We start from the raw sequence: 23,529 nt of genomic DNA on the forward strand, positions 1-23,529 counted from the left end.
CTTGGAAATAGAATTTTCTAACTTAAAAAATCTAGAGGGTTTCAATGGGTAGGTTCTGAATATGTTTAATAATGAGTGGTATTTATGTAACATTTATTACATGCTGGGAACTTGGCTGTATGTATTACATGAGCACAAAAAAGTTAAATCACTTGCACAGGTAAATAGCAAATAGAGCAGAGATTGGAACCCAGTGAACTTTCTCTCTTATCCATTACATCTTATCCATTATCTATTGTCTCTTTGTCCTAATTATTTGTAATGAAAACTGATTTACTTCAGGGAGGGCAGAAATTTTCTAGCTGAATTTCAGAGGAAAATAAACTTTGCATAATTAATAGGTGGGATTGAAAAAATGAGTATCATCACTAAATATTCAGCCCTGCAAATAGTCCCATTCACTGTCCATGTCTTCTGGATGGCTACCTTCCACCTTCCTCTTAGCCTTCCAACACTCCCACCTTCATTTTCAACTGATGATGTTGCTTCATAATTTTCTGAAAAAACTTTCTGAAAATGCTACTACCACATATACTCATGTAGCATCTAACCTATAATCAACTTTTCCTCTTGTTACTAAAGATCTGCATTGCTCGTCAAGACCAGCCTTCTCCCCTTGTGTACCAGGTTCAGTCTCCTGCTGTTGACTCAAGAGCAGCCTCCCAAAAGTTTTCCCCCTCTCTGCTTAAATCATAATTTCCCCCTTTATGGTATATCAGCATGTAAACTTGCTATTATTTCTCCCATATTAAAGCCAAAATATTTCTGTTGGCTTTTTTCTTCTGTCTACTATTTCTCTATTCCTTTTGCAACTAAACTCCTCCAATGAATTTTCTTCCCCCATTCTCTCGTAAACCTAATCCAGTCAGTCTTTTGTCTCAGCCAATCACTCCACCAAAATTTGTCTTGTCAAGGTTACCAGATGGCAAAAATCTGATGGGTAATTCTCAGTCCCATCTTACTTGATCTATCAGTAGCATTTGACAGTTGATTGCTCCAGCTTCCTGAAAATACTTTTTTTTTCCTCTTGGCTTTCAGGACACAACACTCTATTGATTTTTTCCCCTCTTGGTTCCTCTTCAGTCTCCTCTTCTTTAGCTTTTAACTTTAGAGGGCCCAGTGCTCAGTATTTTGACACCTTAGACATTCTGTTTATATATTTCCTTGGATATGTAATCTAGTCTCATGATTTTAGAAAACCATCCTGATCTCTCTCAAATTTCTATCTCTAGCCCAGACCTCTCCCCTGAATTCTATATTTCTCCCCTGAATTCCAGACTTATATATCTAACTGCTGACTTGAGATCTTCATAGATAACTACTGAATATCTCAAACTAACAAGTCCAAAAGTTAGCTCCTATTCTACTGCATTTCAATACCTATTCAGCTGTTTCTTATGCATAATGAAGTACTGCTTTACTCATAGGGGAGCCAGAGTCTTTAAACTGGGAGGTGACATGGTCAGCTGTGTTTTTGAGAAGCTTTGATTTAAAACAGTAAATAAGATGGACAGAAGATGATGCTAGGGAGCCAGTTTTAAGATTATTTAAAATATTATTTGATCTAGATTAGGGGCCTTTGGTCCTTTGCTGAGAAGCTACTTTTAACTCCTGAAAACAGTGAAGTTAAATTGTAGGAAGCATATACTAGGCAGTTGCCCCCACTAAGAATGCTCCCTTTTCCAGAGAGAATTCTAAAATATGTGACAGCATAGGGATGGAGGATGGAGACTCTGTTTTTTGTGTTTTTATTATATACCAGGCACCATGGTAGACACATGGTGCTCTATTCATTATATCCTTTAATTCTCAGGAGTTGCTGGAGAAGTTATTACCATTCTCTTTCTGCAAGTGTAAGAATTGACAGGGAGAGAAGGTAACTTGCCTAAGGTCACACAGCCAGTTAGTGGTGGAGTTGGTAATCAAACCCAGTTCTTCCAGACTCCAAAGACTAAACTACTTTTATTATACCATACCATTTAGCACTGTGTTTGAAATAAAACATGGTAGGACCTGGGAAGATGGAGGTGTAGGAGGATGCTGGGCTCACATTGTCCTGATCACTTAGATTCCACCCATATCTGCCTAAATAACCCAGAAAAACACCTGAAGACTAGCAGAACGGACTCTCTGGAGCCAAGTGTAGACAAGAGGCCCACGGAAGAGGGTAGAAAGGGCAGAGAGGTGGTGCGCACTACACAGACTTGCGGGAGGGAGCCAGGGTGGTGGAGGGGCAGCCTACAGGGCAAGGCAGAGCCTCCAAAGTCTGGTTTGCAAAAGCGGAGGGGCCGGACTCCAAGAGTTCTGACAGCCAGCAGGACTTAACATCTGGAATGTTAAAAGTCAACAGCTCTGCTCTTGGAGAGCTGGGAGGGCTAAAGGACACCAGGAAGGAGGGTTGTTGAGCCCTGGAAGACAGAGCTGAGTTCGGTGGGGGAACAAGGCGCTGGGAAGCGCCATCTCCCTCTCCCATCCCCCAGCTGAAATTCCAAAGGGAAACAGTACCTGTCACCGAAGTTGCTTGCACTGTGCAAACACCCAACACTGTGTTTCTGTGGATCCATCCCTCCAACAGGCTTGCCTCCCTCCCGGTGCTGCAGGGCCCCTTCCCCAGGGGACCACCATCAGCAAAGCTAGCTAAGCCTGCCCCTCCCGCCCACCTTACAGATCCACCCTGGCTAATACAACCTTGGCCAGATCCCATCTAAGCAGCACCATAAGCCTGGCAGTGTGCAAGTAGTGATTCCTGTCCCTGGGAAAGGGGAAGGTAAGGTACACCCAGTCTGACTGTGGCTCCAGTGGTGAGCTGGGGACAGACAACAGGTCTCATTGCAGCCCCATCCACAAACACAAATTACTCTGGACAGCACAGGGGAAGTGCCTTGCACTTTGGAGCTACTGCAGAGACTAGCCAAAATGATGAAACAGAAGAATTATCCTCAAAAGAAATTCCAGGACGTAGCGACAGCTAACAAATTGATCAAAAACTATTTCAGCAATATAACAGAACAAGAATTTAGAATAATAGTCATAAAATTAAATGCTGAGCTTGAAAAAAGCATAGAGGACAGCAGAGAATCTATTGCTACAGACATCAAGGGACTAAGAAATAGTCATGAGGAGCTAAAATATGCTATAAATGAGGTGCAAAATAAAATGGAGGTGGCCATAGTACAGATTGAAGAGGCACAGGAGAGAATATGTGGATTAGAAGATAAAATTATGGAAAAAGAGGAAGCTGAGAAAAAGATAAAAAATATCCAGGAGTATGAGGGGAGAATTAGAGAACTAAGTGATGCAATCAAACGGAACAATATCTGTGTCATAGGAATTCCAGAAGAAGGAGAAGAAGAAGAAGAAGAGAGAGAAAGGGGCTGAAGGTGTACTTGAACAAATCATAGCTGAGAAATTCCCTGATCTGGGGAAGGAAGAAGGCATTGAAATTCAAGAGGCACAGAGAACTCCCTTCAGACATAACTTGAATCAATCTTCTGTACAACATATAGTGAAACTGGCAAAATACAAGGATAAAGAGAGAATTCTGAAAGCAGCAAGGGATAAATGGGCCTTAACATACAAAGGTAGACACATAAGGGTAGTAGCAGACCTATCTACTGAAACGTGGCAGGCCAGAAAGGAATGGCAGGAAATCTTCAATGTGATGAACAGAGAAAATATGCAGCCGAGAATCCTTTATCCAGCAAGTCTGTCATTCAGAATAGAAGGAGAAATAAAGGTTTTCCCAAATAAACAAAAACTGAAGGAATTCATCACCACTAAACCAGCCCTATGAGAGATCCTAAGGGAGAATCTGTGCATGAAATGTTGCAAGGACCACAAAGTACCAGAGACATCCTACAAGCATGAAACCTACAGACATCACAATGATTCTAAATCCATATTTTTCAATAATGACACTGAATGTAATGGACTAAATGCTCTAACCAAAAGACACAGAGTATAGGAATGGATAAAAAACAGGACCCATCTATTTGCTGTCTACGAGAGACTCATTTTAGCCCTGAGGACACCTTCAGATTGAAAGTGAGGGGATGGAGAACTATCTATCATGCTACTGGAAGTCAAAAGAAAGCTGGAGTAGCCATACTTATATCAGACAAACTAGACTTTAATTAAAGGTTGTAACAAGAGATAATAGATGAATTAAAGGTTGTAACAAGAGAATAATGACAGGGTCTATCCATCAGAAAGAGCTAACAATTATGTCTATGCAATGAATATGGGAGCCCCCAAATATATAAAACAATCAAAACATAAGCAACCTTATTGATAAGAATGTGGTAATTGCAGGGGGGTTTAATACCCCACTTACAACAATGGATAGATCATCTAGACACAGGATCAATAAAGAAACAAGGGCCCTGAACGATACATTTGATCAGATGGACTTGACAGATCTATTTAGAACTCTGCATCCCAAAGCAACAGAATATACTTTCTTCTCGAGTGCACATGGAACATTCTCCAAGATAGATCACATACTGGATCACAACACAGCCCTTAATAAGTATAAAAGAATTGAGATCACACCATGCACACTTTCATATCACAATGCTATGAAACTTGAAATCAACCACAGGAAAAAGTCTGGAAAACCTCAAAAGCATGGAGATGAAAGAACACATTACTAAAGAATGAATGCATCAACCAAGCAATTAGAAATGAAATTAAAAACTATATGGGAACAAATGAAAATGAAAATACAACAATCCAAATGCTTTGGGATGCAGTGAAGGGAGTTCTGAGAGGAAAATACATTGCAATCCAGGCGTATCTCAAGGAACAAGAAAAACCCCAAATACAAAATCTAACAGCACACCTAAAGGAACTAGAAGCAGAAAGCACAGCACCCCAAAACCAGCAGAAGAAGAGAAATAATAAAGATCAGAGCAGAAATAAACAATATAGAATCTCAAAAAACTGTAGAGCAGATCAATGAAACCAAGAGTTGGTTTCTTGAAAAAATAAACAAAATTGATAAACCTCTGACCAGGCTTCTCAAAAAGAAAAGGGAGAGGACCAAAATAGATAAAATCATGAATGAAAATGGAATTATTACAACCAATACTTCCAAATTACAAGCAATTATCAGGGAATACTATGAAAAATTATATGCCAACAAACTGGACTACCTGGAAGAAATGGAAAAATTCCTAAGCACCCACACACTTCCAAAACTCAAACAGGAAGAAATAGAAAACTTGAACAGGCCCATAATCAGCAAAGAAATGGAATCAGTTATCAAACATCTCCCAACAAATAAGAGGCCAGGACCAGATGGCTTCCCTGGGGAATTCTACCAGCTATTTAAAGCAGAAATAATACCTATCCTTCTCAAACTATTCCAGAAAATAGGAAGGGAAGGAAAACTTCCAGACTCATTCTTTGAAGCCAGCATTACTTTGATTCCCATACCAGACAGAGACCCTTAAAAAAAAGATGAACTACAGGCCAATATCTCTGATGAATATGGGTGCAAAAATTCTCAACAAGATACTAACAAATTGAATTCAACAGCATATAAAAAGAATTATTCACCATGATCAAGTGGGATTCATTCCTGGGCTGCAGGGCTGGTTCAATGTCCACAAATCAACCAATGTGATACATCACATTAATAAAAGAAAAGATAAGAACCATATGATCCTGTCAATTGATGCAGAAAAATCATTTGACAAAATTCAGCATCCTTTCTTAATAAAAACCCTTGAGAGGGTCAGGATAGAAGGAACACACTTAAACATCATAAAAGCCATTTATAAACACCCCACAGCTAACATCATCCTCAATGGTGAAAAACTGAGAGCTTTCCCTCCTGAGATCTGGAACATGACAGGGATGTCCACTCTCACCGCTGTTGTTTAACATAGTGTTGGAAGTGCTAGCATCAGCAATCAGACAACAAAAGGAAACCAAAGACATCAAAATTGGCAAAGATGAAGTTAAGCTTTCACTTTTTGCAGATGACATGATAGTATACATGAAAAACACGATAGACTCCACCAAATCTGCTAGAACTGATACATGAATTCAGCAGAGTCACAGGATACAAAATTAATGTACAGAAATCAGTTGCATTCTTATACACTAATAATGAAGCAACAGAAAGACAGATAAAGAAATGGATCCCATTCACAATTGAACCAAGAACCATAAAATACCTAGGAATAAACCTAACCATAGATGTAAAAGATCTGTATGCTGAAAACTATAGAAAGCTTATGAAGGAAATTGAAGAAGATATAAAGAAATGGAAAAACATTCTGTGCTCATGGATTGGAAGAATATTGTTAAAATGTCAATACTACCCAAAGCTATCTACACATTCAATGCAATCACAATCAAAATTGCACCAGCATTCTTCTCGAAGCTAGAACAAGCAATCCTAAAATTTGTATGGAACCACAAGAGACCCCGAATAGCCAAAGTAATATTGAAGAAGAAGACCAAAGCATGAAGCATCACAATCCCAGACTTTAGCCTCTACTACAAAGCTGTAATCATCAAGACAGCATATTATTGGCACAAAAACAGACACATAGACCATGGAATAGAATAGAGCCTCCAGAATTGGACCCACAAAAGTATGGCCAACTAATCTTTGACAAAGCAGGAAAGAATATCCAATGGAAAAAAGACAGTCTCTTTAACAAATGATCCAGGGAGAACTGGACAGCAACATGCAGAAGAATGAAACTAGACCACTTTCTTAACACCATTCACAATAATAAACTCAAAATGGATAAAGAACCTGAATGTGAGACAGGAAACCATCAAAACCCTAGAAGAGAAAGCAGGAAAAAAACCTCTCTGACCTCAGCTGCAGCAATTTCTTACTTGACACATCTCCAAAGGCAAGGGAATTAAAAGCAAAAATGAACTATTGGGACTTCATGAAGATAAAAAGCTTCTGCACTGCAAAGGATACAATCAACAAAACTAAAAGGCAACTGATGGAATGGGAAAAGATTTTTGCAAATGACATGAGATAAAGGGCTAATATCCAAAATCTATAAAGAACTCACCGACTCCTCGCCCAAGAAACAAATAATCCAGGGAAGAAATGGCCAGAAGACATGAATTGATACTTTTCCAAAGAAGACATCCAGATGGCCAACAGGTACATGGAAAGATGCTCAATGTCACTCCTCATCAGGGAAATACAAATCAAAACCACACTGAGATACCACCTCACGCTGGTCAGAGTGGCTAAAATGAACATATCAGGAGACTATAGATGCTGGAGAGGATGTGGAGAGATGGAACCCTCTTGCACTGTTGGTGGGAATGCAAACTGGTGCAGCCACTCTGGAAAACAGTGTGGAGGTTTCTCAAAAAATTAAAAATAGATCTACCCTATGTCCAAGCAGTAGCACTGCTAGGAATTTACTCAAGGGATACAGGAGTGCTGATGCATAGGGGCACTTGTACCCCAATGTTTATAGCAGCATATTCAACAATAGCCAATTTATGGAAGAGCCTAAAGTCCAATAACCAATGAATGGATAAAGAAATTGTGGTTTATGTACACATTGGAATTCTACGTGGCAATGAGAAAGAATGAAATATGGCCCTTTGTAGCAACATGGATGGAACTGGAGAGTGTGATGCTAAGTGAAATAAGCCATACAGAGAAAGACAGATACCATATGTTTTCACTCTTATGGGATCCTGAGAAACTTAACAGAAGTGCATGGGGCAGGGGAAGGGAAAAAAACTTAGAGAGGGAAGGAGCCAAACCATAATAGACTCTTAAAAACTGAGAATAAACTAAGGATTGATGGGGGGTGGGAGGGAGAGGAAAGTGGGTGATGGGCATTGAGGAAGGCACCTGTTGGGATGATTACTGGGTGTTGTATGGAAAACAATTTGACAAATTTCATATTTAAAAAAAGAATTAAACATAATAATAACAATTGTTTAAGAAATTTATTGGGGTGCCTGGGTGGCTCAGTCGGTTGAGCGTCCGACTTCGGCTCAGGTCATGATCTCACGATCTGTGAGTTCAAGCCCCTCGTCAGCCTCTGTGCTGACAACTCAGAGCCTGGAGCCTGCTTTGGATTCTGTGTCTCCCTCTCTCTCTGCCCCTCCCCTGCTCATTCTCTCTCTCTCTCTCTCTCTCTCTCTCTGTCAAAAATAAATAAACATTAAAAAATTATTTTTTTAAAAGAAATTTATCATAAAAGGCTTAAAAATATGATGATAGTATAATCTTATATATTTGGGAGACTAGACCTAAATAATGGGTAGGAAATGCTAATTTTTTGGTCATAGAATTCTGGTTTTTTGCAAAGCCAATTTCAGGTGAAGCCGGAATGCCTCTAGAGAATTATAACAGAATCTTAAGTCACCTGGTGTTCTAAAGCAGAAGTTTGAAGAAAATAAGGAAGTTAAATGTTGATAAATTCAGGATTGCAATCTCAAAAGGAAAAATAAATTCATAGATATGATAGAAAGAACAGTTTATATATGTGTAAAAAGTCATAAGCTTGGGGTGCCTGGGTGGCTCATTTGGTTAAGCATCCTACTCTTGATTTTGGCTCAGGTCATGATCTCACAGTTCTTGAGACTGAGACCCACTTTGGGCTCTGTGCTGACAACACAGAGACTGCTTGGGAGTCTCGCCCCCCCCCCCCCCCACCGCCCCCGGCCCCACTAGTGTACATGCATGAACTTTCTCTCAAAATAAATAAACAAAATTTTAAAAAGGTCATAATGTTGAATCAGAGTACCATAGTCTCGCATCAGAGTACCACAATGATTTAAACAACCTTGTTGACATATAATTTTGTAATTTTTTTCTGATTATTTTGTAGATATCTTAAATACTTCATCTCTCAGTAGTATGTGAACTTTTCTTAAGGTAATATGGTTGTGTGGGTTTTTAAAGTCTGTGTGCAATTTCTTCCCTAAATGCCTACTGGTTAGCTAAATAAATAACTGAAAGTATCAGGTGTAACTAGATAGATAATACATACAATTCGTTGTTTTAAAAGTTAAAAGATGTGTAGATAATTAGGAAAGAGATCAGAAGAGATCCAGTGGCATTGTTTCGTTTATAAAGAGAGGAGTAAGACTAGCCTCAGGAAGGAGCAACTGGTCTACAGTCAGAAAGAAAGTAAAGGGAAATAAAGAGAAGAAATAAGAGGAAAAATTTTTGAATAGTAACATTGAGGACTTAAGAAAGTTAAATATTGGAATGTCGCCTGTAACATTCTGTATCCTACTTGATTCCTCCTTTAGAATACTAGAATATGACCTCTTCATCACCATGATTATTCTCCTTTGGATTTATTATGATAGACTCTTAACTGTTCTCATTTATACACTTGCCCTCCTAGAATCTATACTTCAATTAGAAGCCAAAATGATGCTGTTAAAATATAAGCCAGATTATGTCACTCCTCTCTGCTCTAAACTCTGCAACAGCATTTTATTTCCTTCAGAGAAAAATTAAAATTCTTATAGTGATCTCCAAGGCCCTATTGAGTCTTGCCCTGTTATAGTCTGACCTTCCTTTCCACTACCATTCCCTCTGGCTCAGTCAGCTCTAACGTTACTAGCATAACCAAACTCAAGTTCGTATGCCAGATGTGCAACAAAGCCAATCACTGAGACATCGAGTATGCGGCAAGGAAGGTTTTTTTGTTTTTGTTTTTGTTTTGTTTTGTTTTTCAGTAAGCAGCCAAATGAGGAGACAGGAGTCTGTCTCAAATCTGTCTCCCTGAAGGGAGAGTAAGAGATATTTAATGGCAAATGGGAAAGGATCTGGGTACAGGAGAAAGGAACTTCAAAATAGGGATGGGTTTAAGTCATTTTGTTGTCTGTGCCTGCACAGATCTTCTAAATACAATCTTCCTATGACTCATGACCATAAAATGATATCCTTAGCATGATCCAAGCATGGAGTTTTAGGGCTCTTCTATGCTAAAAGTTTGTCCATTGGACACTTGTACATGCTCAAAGAGGTCAGTGGTCCTGATCAGCTCTGGCAGTTTCTTGTTGAAGACTTGAGTCTCTGTAAAAGAATTATATCAACATTTTGGTATCATGGTGTCAAGCAAGAATGTTATCTATGGAAGCATGGTGACAGGCTACATTCCAAGAGCAGGTATATTTGGGTAAAAAGTTGCAGTTGTACTTATTAGTCCTATTAGCCCTCTGGTTACTGATTTCACTAGTTCCCTGGCAATCCAGACCATCTCTCTCAGGGTCTTGGCAATTGGCTCTTTTCTTTCTAATTCCATTTCCTGACATTCCTTATTCATCCAGCTCATTCTAATGTACAGCCTATGTGAATGTCCTAAACGTACCAAACTTCGGTGACTGCCAGTCTCCCACTGAACAGTTACATTTTCCCACTAGAGTCTTGTCAAGTTGTTTGATTGACCACTGTATCATTAATAAGTAGATCTGATTTTAGGGAAAGGCATACTTATAACTGATTTGCTAAAAGAAAAGGAAGAAATATTTGGGTAAGAATTGGCTTTATAGTCTTAAGATAAAAAATGATGGCAATTTGTGAAATAAGAATGAGGATCATAGGAAAGAATTATAAGATTAAAATATAGCTGGATGAGGTAAGATCCAAAAATGTTATAGGAGAGTTGAAATCTATATTAGAAACTATGAAGAGAATAAGTTGTGTAGAGTTCATATTTAAGGCATTACTTCACAATGAAGGAAAAGGACATATTGATGAAAATTTTAAGCTATGATTTTTTATGTTTACTATGTACCAGTGTGCTAAGTAATTTCTCTAACTAATTCATTTAATCCATATAACAGCCTTAGATAGTGTTTATCTTCATTTCCATTTTATAAATGGGAAAACTAAGATAATTTTCTCAAGGTACTAGTGGTAGGACTAGAATTCGAGTCAGAGTCTATTTTACTATAAAGCATTTGGTCTTACAACTGTGCTGTTGAATAAGAGATATGATTAATAGAGAACATATATTCAACACATAATCAGTGTTTCTGAAGAATAAACTAAAAAACAACTTAAGCAAAAGTATTAACTAATTATGGAAAGTAAGCTCCTGGAATCTTATCAGCACCTAGAACAATGTCAGGACATGGAAGATATTCAATAAATGTTTGTTTATTGAACTGTCCTAGCTGCTAGCTGTTAATTATTGCCTATTATTATTACCTATTATTATTATTCTATGTAGTAGTGCTACATATTTTAACACATTATTTTATTTAACTCTCAAACAACTTTTGAACTCTTATTTCAACTCTTATTATAAGGAAAATGAAGCACCAAGAAGTTAAATGATTTATTCAAGGTCTAATAATAGTTGGTAGAATTCAGATAACAGAAGTAAATTTAAAAGTTAAATAAAAACTGTACTGCAAATAATTCTACCAGAATAAGTTGTTATTCTTAGATGAACGTAACACATATTCTCACTTATGTGTAATAGCTTAAGAATATGCCCAACTTCTACTGAAGTACATGTTTTCCTGATACTTGAGAGAAATTGGATTCTTAAGGTGGCCTGTGGTTCAGGATGAAGCTTAACAGCATTCTTGTGTAAGAGATGGAAGGTGCCATTCTCTATGCCCTTGATACCTGCCAGTGTGATGTAACTCTCAAGCATCCCTCTTTCATGTGTCACTTGCTCATGTCTGATGCCCAGTGCCCACATCTCTGTTCTTGACAGACATATGTTGTGCCCTCTTTGTTCTCAGCCCGACTCTTTATGTCTAATTTATTTTTAGGTAGTTTCATTACCTGACTAGTCATTTTCCCCTTGGGAAAATTAAATACCTATGTAGTATCTATTTTGTTGTAAGGATTACATGGAATAAGCCAGTTAAGTTCCTAATATATTGGCGCATAATATGCTCAATAAAATTTTGTTTTCTTCCTTCTCTCCCTCCCCACAAACCTTTTCCTTCACTTTAATAAACAAACAAACAAACAAAACACTTTGGATCTTATATGAAGATACTTTTAAACTTACTATTTCATTATTGTCTGATTCCCTTTCACACGCAGTCAAATAGTCATTGTTCCCTCTCTCTGCTTTCCAGTTTTACATACGCATCCCCAGATTGGCTAATGTGAAAAACTAGTCCAAGCCTTTATCTCACTCTGCTGTGTCTTCAGAAAACTTTGGCTTCTAGAAAACATCCAGAAAATTTGAAAGAATAGTATGAGGAATATCTATATATAACTATTTGAAAGTAAGTTGCAGATATCATATTTCACCTCTCAAGATTTTAGAGCATATCTTCTAAGGACAAGAACATTCTTCAATGTAACCTTGGTATTATCACAATGGAAAATTTAATACTGATATACTAACTTTATATAATATATAATCAATGTTCAGATTTCCCAAACTATTCCCAAAATGTGCTGTATAGGTTGTTTTTTTTTCATGTAGGATCTAATCAAGAACTATGTACTTCATTTGGTTAACAAATCTCTCTCATCTCCTTTAATCTAAAAGGATCCACCTACCTCTTTTTGTCTTTCAGGACATTGACACTTTTGAGGAGTCCAGGCCAGCTGTTTTGTAGAAATTCCCACAATCTGGATTTGTCTGGTTTCTTTTCCCCACATGATTAGATTCAGGTTAAACGTTTTGACAAAAATCATATGCAGGCCAGGGTTGTATGGCCCTTTCTTTTATATGCTTGAAAATTATTGAGAACCCAGAGTTTTTGTTTATGTGGATTATATCAATATTTATCATATTATAAATTTAAAATATTTTTTAACTTATTAGCTCATTTGAGAAATAGCAAACCCATTTGATATTAATTTTCCAGACCTAAAATTTTAATGAAAAAACTTGACATTGTTTTACATTTTTACAAGTCATTTTAATGTCTGCCTTAATGAAATGCAGCTGCATCTCATATCTGTGCCTACATTCAGCCTGTTGCAACATGTTGTTTTGATTGAAGCATATGAAGAAAATGTGGCATCACACAGACACATAGTTGAAAAACAGAGGAGTATTTTAACTGTCCTCTCAGACTTGACAAGTGGTCGTCATTTCCTTAGGGATTGCAAAAGGATTATTTTCTGCTTCTATTATTCTTTCTTATTTTATCAGTTATAAATCTTTTTTTATATTTCTTTGTATAAATTAGTAATCTTAAAATACTGGAAGGTCTAGTAGATGCTCAGTTATTTCCCTTTAATTATCAATTTTCAAAGTAATCAATTTGTACCTTAGCATCCTCCATTAGTTTCCAGTGAGTATATTTTGTTTATTTCTCTTCTTCTTTCTTTTCTTACATGTCATCATGTAGTAATGACTTTTTATGCAGTCAATATATTTTAATCACTTGAACTAGATTCCTTCTGATGTTCAAATTGTCTTTGGTCTGTGTGGCTTTGACACAGTTTCATTAACCCTCAATAACATCAAACTCTGTCACAACAAAGCACCACAGGCTCAACTTGTACATTTCCAGCCACAACCTAGATCAGCCATTTCTCCAAGGATCTCTGGTTTCTTTCAGATAAAAATGATATTAGATACAGCAATCTGGATCCCAGTGTTTATTGCTGCTACAGTTGTGTTTGCTTATAGGCATTTTTAGTGGACTGACCTAGAAAACATCTTTTTTAAAAAGTGGGGCAATAATGAGTTTATTCTAAAGTTTCTCAGAGGGCACTGTTGACATTGGGGTCAGCTAATTCTTTGTTGTTGGGATGTCCTGTGCATTGTAGGAGGTTTAACAGTATTCCTGGCCTGTCCTTAGTAGCACCTGCTTCGTCAGTTGTCTGAACCAAAATTGTCCCAAGGCATTGCAAAATGTCCCAGAGGTAGATTAGAGAAGGGGGCAAAAATACCTCTAGCTGAGAAGCACTGTTTTGCAATTTTATTTATAGCAATATTAAAATAATGCTATTATTTTATCCATATGTTTATGTATTTGTGTGTGTGTGTGCGTATACATATTTCACAATGCCAACATCAACATGACCTCTAACGACAGTACCTCTGTGGGCTTATTGTTCCATCTTCTCTATGAAATTATGAAATCTTGGTCCATTCCCATAGTTTTTAATCAAAAGAACAGTCTCATTTTAATAACCACAATGCACAGGTCAGCATGATACTAAAATCATAAAAATTCCAAACTCTCACCTAATTTAAGGTTTCTCCTTTGCCAAAGTTTAGCAATGCTTGGGGCCTGAAGTTGTATAGAAGAATCAACAAGATCACCTTTTTCTGTTTACCATGTTCACATTCCTAAGACCCCTTAACAGCTGATTTTCACCTTTCTTTTTTAAAAAAAATTTTTTTTTCAACTTTTATTTATTTTTGGGACAGAGAGAGACAGAGCATGAACGGGGGAGGGGCAGAGAGAGAGGGAGACACAGAATCGGAAGCAGGCTCCAGGCTCTGAGCCATCAGCCCAGAGCCCGACGCGGGGCTCAAACTCACGGACCGCGAGATCGTGACCCAGCTGAAGTCGGACGCTCAACCGACTGCGCCACCCAGGCGCCCCTGATTTTCACCTTTCAATGTAAAAGGCATAGGAAGAGAGGGGTTAAAAGGAGGGGCACAGTTGTACTTGGCACGTACATATATGACTATCAGTGGAGTTCTCTGTTTGGTGGATGATTATAACTGTTTCTCTAGCAGGATACTTGGTGGGATTGTTGGGATATTTCACCGGAAACTTCAGCTATAATCCTGTAATGTAGGTGATACCTCTCTTCTCTCTGGACACTCCTTCTATCCTCAGTCTCTGGACTTCAAATGGTTGGCCTTACACAGACTCCCTCTGTGTTGGATCACAGTATCCTCTAGTCTGTCCTCTTAGGTGGAACTATTTTTAAAAAGAAAGTACAAACTTTTTATTGGCATGAATAATTTTAGAAAAGTGCTCAAATTAAAGGTGTAGAGCTTAATGATTTATTATTGAGTAAATGAAACTAGGATGTCATCACCCAAATTAAACCACTTACAAATCATTAGCTTCCTAGAAGCCTTCTTATACCCCTTCCAGTCACTCTCCACAGGTAACCACCTCTCAACTTTTAACATTATATATGGTTTTGACTGTCTGAGAACTTTATATTAATGGAATCATAGAGCATTTTTCTGTGTCTACTTATTTTACGCATTATACTTATGGAATTCATCCACATTTCTGCACAGGCTAGATATTTTTTTCATTGCTGTATAATAATGTATTGAATAAGTAAAACAGAGTTTGTTTATACATTATGCTGTAGATGATCATTTGGGTTTTCAGTTTGGGACTAATTATAAATACTACTTCTATAAATATTCTCGTACAGATCTCTCTTTTTTTGGCAAATATGCATACCTGCTTTTACAGATGAGTTTTGCAAAGTCCTGGCTTTCCCAGGACTCTAGGAGTTTTACTGGTCTTAGACCAGTATTTGTTCCTTGGCACAGGTTCATACATCATGTGGTAGTGAAAATCACCTCTTGTAAAGGCCAAGATTTTTGTATGTTTTATTGTTAGTTATGGGTGACTCCTCTCCCCACTCAAAGTTTTGGGCAGATTCCTGGCTTCATCAGCATAGTCTGTGTAGTGTTTTCAGCCCTATTTTCATGGATAAGACAGCCTTCAGATTCTCCATTTTATGCAGGGTTCAGTTCCCACGCTCTTCTTCTGGTGGGCCTGAGGCCACAAATCCTGGCCCCTTGTGACTGTTAAACTCCAGTTCTTGGCTCCTAGGTCCTATATCTACACCTAAAACTTTTTTTGAACATTCCAGTTTCCCCTCTGCTTATCTTTTTTAATTTCTGGCTTATTGGGATACCCCCATTTTTTGTTCTAGACTATAATTAAACAACATTATTTCCATGACGTTTTATTCAGCATTTTTGTGTTTGTGGTGGAAGGAATGCCCCCATAAGTACCAGGTCATGTTGTCTCAACCCTATGCTTCACAAGTGATACAATACCAACTTCCTCTTCTTTGTTCTTTATCTGTTAAATATATATATTCATTCTTCCTGCCATTTTACTACATGTTTCCCCCTCCTTTTCAAAGGAAGACGTGAAAAAGTTGTGACTTCTCTCAAATCAAAGGGAAATGCGTTCACTTGTGCTTATAAGGCAACAAAAATAATACAGAAGTCTTATTTTAAAGGTAAATCTGTTTTTAGCTTATAATAGATTTCATTTCAATCAAAATGGAATTTTATCGTGTATCTGAAATTCTTATGCCATTAGGCATATAAAATGATCTAGTCACATTTTAATAATGCCTTTATTTTCACAGAATATGATCCTTTTAATGATAGTAACACTTAAAGTTATATTAATATATTAAATTAAAGTTATATAAATATATATTAAATAAGTATATATAATATGTTATATATATAATTATGATATATTATAATATATATCATATATTTATTTATAAATAAGTATAGATATAGATATATAGATATATAGATAGGGAGCAGTTAGAAGTAACATAAATATAGCCATTCAATAATCTGTTTTTTCAGATAAATATAAAAATTTCAGAAATAATAAAAACTTATGTCTTTACAAAGGTAGATGTTAAAAATAAGTTTGTAATAAATGAACAAAGAAAAAAAGATATAAACAGATGCTTAAGTATAGAGGAAAAACTGGTGGTTATCAGAGGGGAGATGGGAGGGGGGTTAGGTGAAATAGAAGGGGTTAAGAGTATCGTGATGAGCACTGAGTGGTGTATAGAATTGTTGATTTACTATATTGTACACCTGAAACTAACACTGTTAATTATATTGAAATTTAAAAATTAAAAAAAAAAACTATAAAAATAAGCTTGTTAAGACTCTACTTATAACTCATGGTCTATTAATATAAAAAGGCAGGAAATTTGTTGAAATAATAGGCATTGTGTATAAAAATGTTGAAAGATGTTAAATACAAATCTGGAGCAAGACATTTTTAAAATTTACCATATATGACAATAAGTGAAATACTGTAGAGCCTATATCATTGAGTACACCATAGTTATGGCTATAAGTGAAACAAAAAATATAGTTATGTGTACATATATTCAACAAATATTTATTGCAGTCTTATTTAACACAAAACTTACAAAAGACCTAGTTTTTACCTTCACAAAACCTAGGGAAGGCAGGCAAACAGTATTTATAGTAGATACATATTGAATATTTAGTAGGTTACTTTGAAGAAATGTCTAGGCCTTTGTCGGATCAGTTAGACCAGTTAAGAGTTTGTTCAACAGGTAAACTTAGAAAAGGGAGGAGAGTCATAAAGGTATGAGAGACTTTGGGGAAATGTAAGGATGTTAGTACAACTAGAACATAAAACAGAATATGAAATTCAAAAGAAAAGATGTAATAGTAATTACCCCTTGCTCTTCCCACCCTGAAATATATGAGATTTTCTAAGGAGAAAGAGAAAATGTGGTGTTCTATTACAGACTTTTGGTAACATTGCACCAGGTTTCAGAAGGGGCAGATGATGTATATATTAAAAGAGGAGATTTAGACAGTATCTCCTGTTTGGGTGAATTCTTCTATTAGTTAACATTGTGCCATTAATTCTGTTTGTGGTGGCCCATAGCTTCTAAATACTCCTGGATGTCTTGTAACTCCTGGTGGTAAAGGTATGGGTAGATAGCAAGGATATTAGAACGAACTAAGTAATTTGAAGACTGACTTTTTGTAAATTGTTTTAGAGTGACAATGTTGTGTTGGACTGAGGAGCAGCAACAATTGAGCCTAAATCTGTGATTTATGAGGAATGAGCAAGTGGATCTGTTTTTCAAAACCAGAATGTAAATTGTCTAAAGAAAAGTGGTAGCACTACACACTATGCTGGAATCACAACCCCCACAATTCAATGTTTTGAAGATGTCCTGGATAAAGTTTTGACAGAGCCAATGCATTGGGCATGAACTTTCTTCACTTGTATGTACAGCCAGGTACCTGATGGAGTGACACATATGACAGAGTGGTCCTTTCTGTATTCCTTGCCTTCTCTGTGGCTCTGAGTCCTGGCCAAGCTTTCTGGTTGCAGAGGCAGTGCCTGGGCCCCATGCCAAATTATCTTAGCTCTAGTTGGAACTGGTTGGGTGAAACATTTCTTAAGCTAAAAAGTCTCCTGGAAAAGGTTAACCTCTAATTTTACCCCCTAAATTCTGCTTGCATGATGCTATACCAGCATTGCAGTTTTGATAGCCTAACATTAGTGTTAAAGTTGACCATAGCATAACTTTCAGATTTCTTTAAGCCTTTCCATTTTGTTACAGGCAGCCCATGATGATATGAATCATGCCTACCCCTCAAGATGGTGCCTTCATGCCAATAGCCTTCATTATCAGAAATTTTCCTCCTTTTCAAACGTCAAATCTTGGAATGCTTAGCTCTCCCCCCCCCACCACCAAGAGTTATAAGAATTGCATTCTATTTGATAACTATAATTTTCTCATTTATACTTAAATCTGTTTAACTTTATTTAGTACTCATCAACAATCTTTCATGCCAGATTTCCCTCCTCGTGCATTCTCTATTGTAACTCATCCATTATTGGTTAAGTTATATCTTTAGGAATCTCTTTAGAGTGTGTACTGGGCTCTCATTTCCTGATTTTATGCATATCTGAGAATGTCTTTCTTTTTTTTTTTTTTTTTTCAACGTTTATTTATTTTTGGGACAGAGAGAGACAGAGCATGAACGGGGGAGGGGCAGAGAGAGAGGGAGACACAGAATCGGAAACAGGCTCCAGGCTCTGAGCCATCAGCCCAGAGCCTGACGCGGGGCTCGAACTCACGGACCGTGAGATCGTGACCTGGCTGAAGTCGGACGCTTAACCGACTGCGCCACCCAGGCGCCCCTGAGAATGTCTTTCAATCGCCTTTCAAACCGAAGAACTTCACTAAGTATAGAATTTTTGGGCTAGATCTAGAACAGATCCAGTACTGTATTTGGTATTTAGAGATGTGACAATAATCATAGTTGTAGCAGACATTCATTAATTACTTGCTATTTGACATACTCTTACATGAGATTGTTTAATCCTTAGATCCAATTCTGGGTACTAATATTATTTCATTTTACTTGTCAAAGTCAGCTAGCTACTAAGTAAGGAGTTTGAAATTTGAACTTAAGCAGTAATGCTCCAAAATCCTTACTCTTGGGGCACCTGGCTGGCTCAGTTGGTTAAGCGTCAGACTCTTGATTTTGGCTCAGGTCATGATCTCACCATTGGGTTCTGTGCTGGACGTGGCGCCTGCTTAAGATTCTCTCTCTCCCTCTCTCTCTTCCCCTCCTCACCTCTCTCTCTCTCTCTCTCTCTGTCTCTCAAAACAAAAAATCATGACAACAACAACGAAAAAAAACCAAAGTCCACACTCTTAATTTTCTATACTACCTTTCAGGTTAATAATAATAAATTTCAGGTTAATAATAATAAATTTCTATACTACCTTTCAGGTTAATTAAGCTCAAATGTCTAGCTGTGTGACTTTAGAAATGTTACTTCTCTGTGCTTCAGTTAACTCTATAAAATGGGACTAATGTTAATAATAAGGATGCTATGATGATAAATGAGTTGATACATGCAAATAGTTTATAACAGTGCCTAGCAGATAGTAAATACTTGATAGTGGCCTGCTGCTGTTGTTATTACCTTATAGATAGTAAGATCCAGATCCAAACTTTGAATGATCAATCTTATTTCAAGTAACTCTACTGTTTAACACTATAGTATAGTATCAAAAGTTAGGTGGAAATTAATCATGGAAATTAGGCATTTACATTTAGTGGGGAAAAGTGATTATTCAAACAGTATTGGGACATACATGATAAGCAATAAATGCTTGTTGAATGTATGAGGGTTTTATAAGAGTGTATATGCATTCACTTAATGAATATTAACAAGTAAGTATTAAGTATCCTCTAGGTCTGTATAGGCCAACTAGAATGAAACACAAAAATGATAGGGCATGATAATGAAATTGTAGATGATTTTTTTCTTTTGAATTTCCTTAATTTGTTCCACAATTTCGCGAATAATACAGTTTATAAAATTAACAATTTGACCAGATAATCACTATATTATTTTTTATATATGTTGAGTGAGTTTGAAGTAACTACAAATAAGTGGTTGGAAGGGCAGAGCTCAGAGTGAGGTTTTGGAGCCATGAGAAGATAATGAAACTACCCATATGGTGTGTACAGTGGAGTAAAACATATAAGAAATAGGCAAAGGACAAGGTGTTGGCAAATGGAACTTGAAGGAACCATTAGAAAGACACATGAAGAGTCAGAAGAGACATGCCCCCCAAAACAAAGCAGGAGAGAGGTGGGGAGAGAAATTATCAGTGGCAAATTATACAGAAGGTCAAGAAAGAATCCACAGTATTTAGCAATGAAGAAATCTTTGTTAAGCCATTTTATAAGAACAGTGAATATATATAAGCCATATTATAGTATGCTGAGGAGTAAAGGAAGTTGGGTAGTTAGAGACTGAAAATGTAGATGATTTTTTCAACAAGTTAGATGACCAAGGGATGGATCCTGGAAGAATTTAGAGTGAGACAGAATTCCTTTTATTTTTCCCTTATTGCTGCTAGAATTTTTTGGCATGGAAACACTTGCGAAAGGAGGATATCATTGGAGAGGAAGAGTCTAAAGATTTTAGGAGAGTAAGGGCAAGATTTGAAAGCAGGTAGGAAACAATGGTTACAAGAGCATAGACTGAGAACCTTGGTAAGAAGAACTCCCTCTGAGCACTGAAAGAGAAGGTGCCATCGTAAATCATTTAAGAAATTGAAATACTATAATCAGCAGTATCCCAGATGCTGGTGTTTTTTTTGGGCTTTTGGTTTTTCCTAAATATCTGTGACCTACGGGTTGAAGGCAGGAGAGCCTCCCTTCAAAAAAACAATTACATCCATGTGCACTGTTTAAGTTTTTTCTCTGAATAGGATGGAAAATCTTGCTCCCTACTTCCTGTTCTCTCTTCTTGTGAGAAATCAGTGTAGGGTGCAGATGAATGACGGATGGATAGGTTAATTGACTGATTGATTGATTTACACATACTTTATTCCCACAGTCACTCCTGTAGCCTGCAATATAACTTGTGGTAAAAAAATGAGCAGAGTCAAATCAAAAAGTAGCATGTAGTGTACACTCTACTAATCTGATGGACATGAGTGTGAAACTTTATAACCATCCTTTGTTAGGAGGAAAGCCCTAAGTCTATGCCTAAGACTCCTAAACAAGAGAATGAACATTAGTAGGAGAGAGTACATGGACATAAGTTTGTGGAGGAATATATATTTAAGAAAAGACCATCTGTGCTTATCCCAAAATGCCCCAGGCCAAGACCATTTTGTTGCTAGCTGTCTGACAGACATGGCCTTTTTTCCCTTTGTGCTTTGTTCACATACTTGCCCCTGCTTGATAAAGCAAATGTTTAAGGTAGCTCTGTGTTCCTTTACCACAAACTTTGGCCAGAAGAGTGAATCTGATTTTAATGCTAATATAAAATATTAAAGGAAATTCCATAATCCTTTAAAATTACTTTTCATACTTCCAAAATATAAGTAAGCTGAAGAGGTTAAAAAGACTCAGTCTGTGTTACAGGAATTTATTGGAAAATGAGTGCCAAAAAGTAAATTTTTCAGTTAATTAATGTTTCCATGTTTAAGCTGAATTTTTTAAATTCAATCTAATTAAGTTAGATTGTTCCATGCTTTATTAAATGGAACACATTTGTGGTTTAAAAGGATCATGGTTGTTATGTTTTCATTCATACGTGTATCTTGAGAAACTTAAGACCATGGGGGAAGTGAAGGGGAAAAAAAAGTTACAAACAAAGAGGAAGGGAGGCAAACCATAAGAGACTCTTAAATATAGAAGGCAAACTGAGGGTTGATGGGGGGTGGGAGAGAGGGGAAAGTGGGTGATGGGCATTGAGGGGGGAACTTGGGATGAGCACTGGGTGTTGCATGGAAGCCAATTTGACAATAAATTATATTAAAAATAAAATAAATAAAATAAAATGATCATGGTTGAATATTAAATTCATATCCCAGACCTTTTGAAGGAAACTCCACAAATGATCCCATGGTCACACATAGTATCTGCATTTCTTCTACAGTTCTTCTGTCTTTTCCTTCATTCAGTACTTCTCAGTGTTTTAAATTTTTCTCATTTATCATTATTTCCATTTATTGTGTTTTCTCATTTGCAGCCAAAATAACCTAGGCAGTAAAGTCAGCACAATCAGTGACATCTTTTTTTTTTTTTTAATGTGCTATTCACGATCATTTGACCCTGTAAGTAAGATAGGTCCAGGATTTTCCAATAGAATTAAGTGTATAGATTTTATAAAATGCCTATTTCAGAGACTTCTTTAGTTCTTTAGTCTGTTTCTTGAAGGTTTAGATGTCAGAAAGAAAAAAAAGTTTTACTATAGTTTGACTATCTTACATAACTAAAGCTTATCAACAACATGTAGATAACCTTGAAATGAGAAAGGGCTAAGGGCAATCTGATACTGACACCATTAAGAAGATGAACAGAAATATTATACAAAACATTTTTAAAGGAGTCATAAAATTAATTTATATGCTGTGTGCACCTCATTAAGGCTCATGAAGACACGGGTAAACTATTAAACAGGGTTTGGAGCATCCCCAGCATTCACTTATGCCAGGCAAGAGGCGGAGAGAGACAGTAATGCACTTGCTGATGTGCATTTGTTGTTGTTGTTGTTGTTGTTTTTCTATGCATAAAATTTCCAAAAGTCTTTAGATATCATATATAACTTTCGTTTTTGTTTTGTTTTCTAGGGCAGCATAATTATTTATGTGCTGGAAGAAATGATTGCATTGTTGATAAAATCCGCAGAAAAAACTGCCCCGCATGTCGCCTTAGAAAGTGTTGCCAGGCTGGCATGGTCCTTGGAGGTAATACTGATGTTTTCATCAGTAATATGCTGTTGAATATTTACACTCTAAAACCGTGGGCCAGGAAATCCTAGTTTTCTTATTCATCTTTGTTCTTGTTTTGCTTTTCCTGTCATGATTATTGGTGTCTGAATGAAGCAACCATTAATATCACATTAACTATAGATTCTCATCTTTTTTAGGTATGTTATGAAAAGTAATAAGCCTTCATTTGTCTATATTGCCTATACGGAGATGCTATGAGAAGTTCACCAGCCTCTTATTAAGTAACATAGGTTGGATCTAGTCTCTGCCACTCACTGTCTGGGTAGCCTTGGATAAGTCACTAACTCCTTCTGGGCATCAGTCTCCTTATTTGTAAAATGAGAGTACTGAGGTTCTTTTCAGAATCAAAAATTGATTCTGTGAATTGGTCAAGTACATTGGTCTTTATCCATCTCCCTCTCTCTCTCCATCAATCCCCTCCCACCCTACTTCCCCTCCTCATTCTCTTTAAGTAACTATATATGGAGCCCTTACCACTTACCAGGTACTCTTCTAAATTCTGGGGGTATAGCAGCACACACACACACACACACACACACACACACACACACAAA

General features: G+C 36.9%; 1 protein-coding gene across 2 annotated transcripts in view; it reads left to right on the top strand.

Moving 5' to 3' along the window:
* Positions 1-23,529, top strand: part of PGR (progesterone receptor) — a 106,000-nt gene that overhangs the window by 16,232 nt on the left and 66,239 nt on the right. For both annotated transcript variants that reach the window (XM_045483538.1, XM_045483539.1), the window contains exon 3: positions 22,814-22,930. In XM_045483538.1, coding sequence (XP_045339494.1) covers positions 22,814-22,930 — 117 coding nt within the window. The remainder of the gene's footprint in view (positions 1-22,813; positions 22,931-23,529) is intronic.

Source organism: Leopardus geoffroyi, chromosome D1 (assembly GCF_018350155.1).
Source record: "Leopardus geoffroyi isolate Oge1 chromosome D1, O.geoffroyi_Oge1_pat1.0, whole genome shotgun sequence".
NCBI classification, from domain to species: domain Eukaryota; kingdom Metazoa; phylum Chordata; class Mammalia; order Carnivora; family Felidae; genus Leopardus; species Leopardus geoffroyi.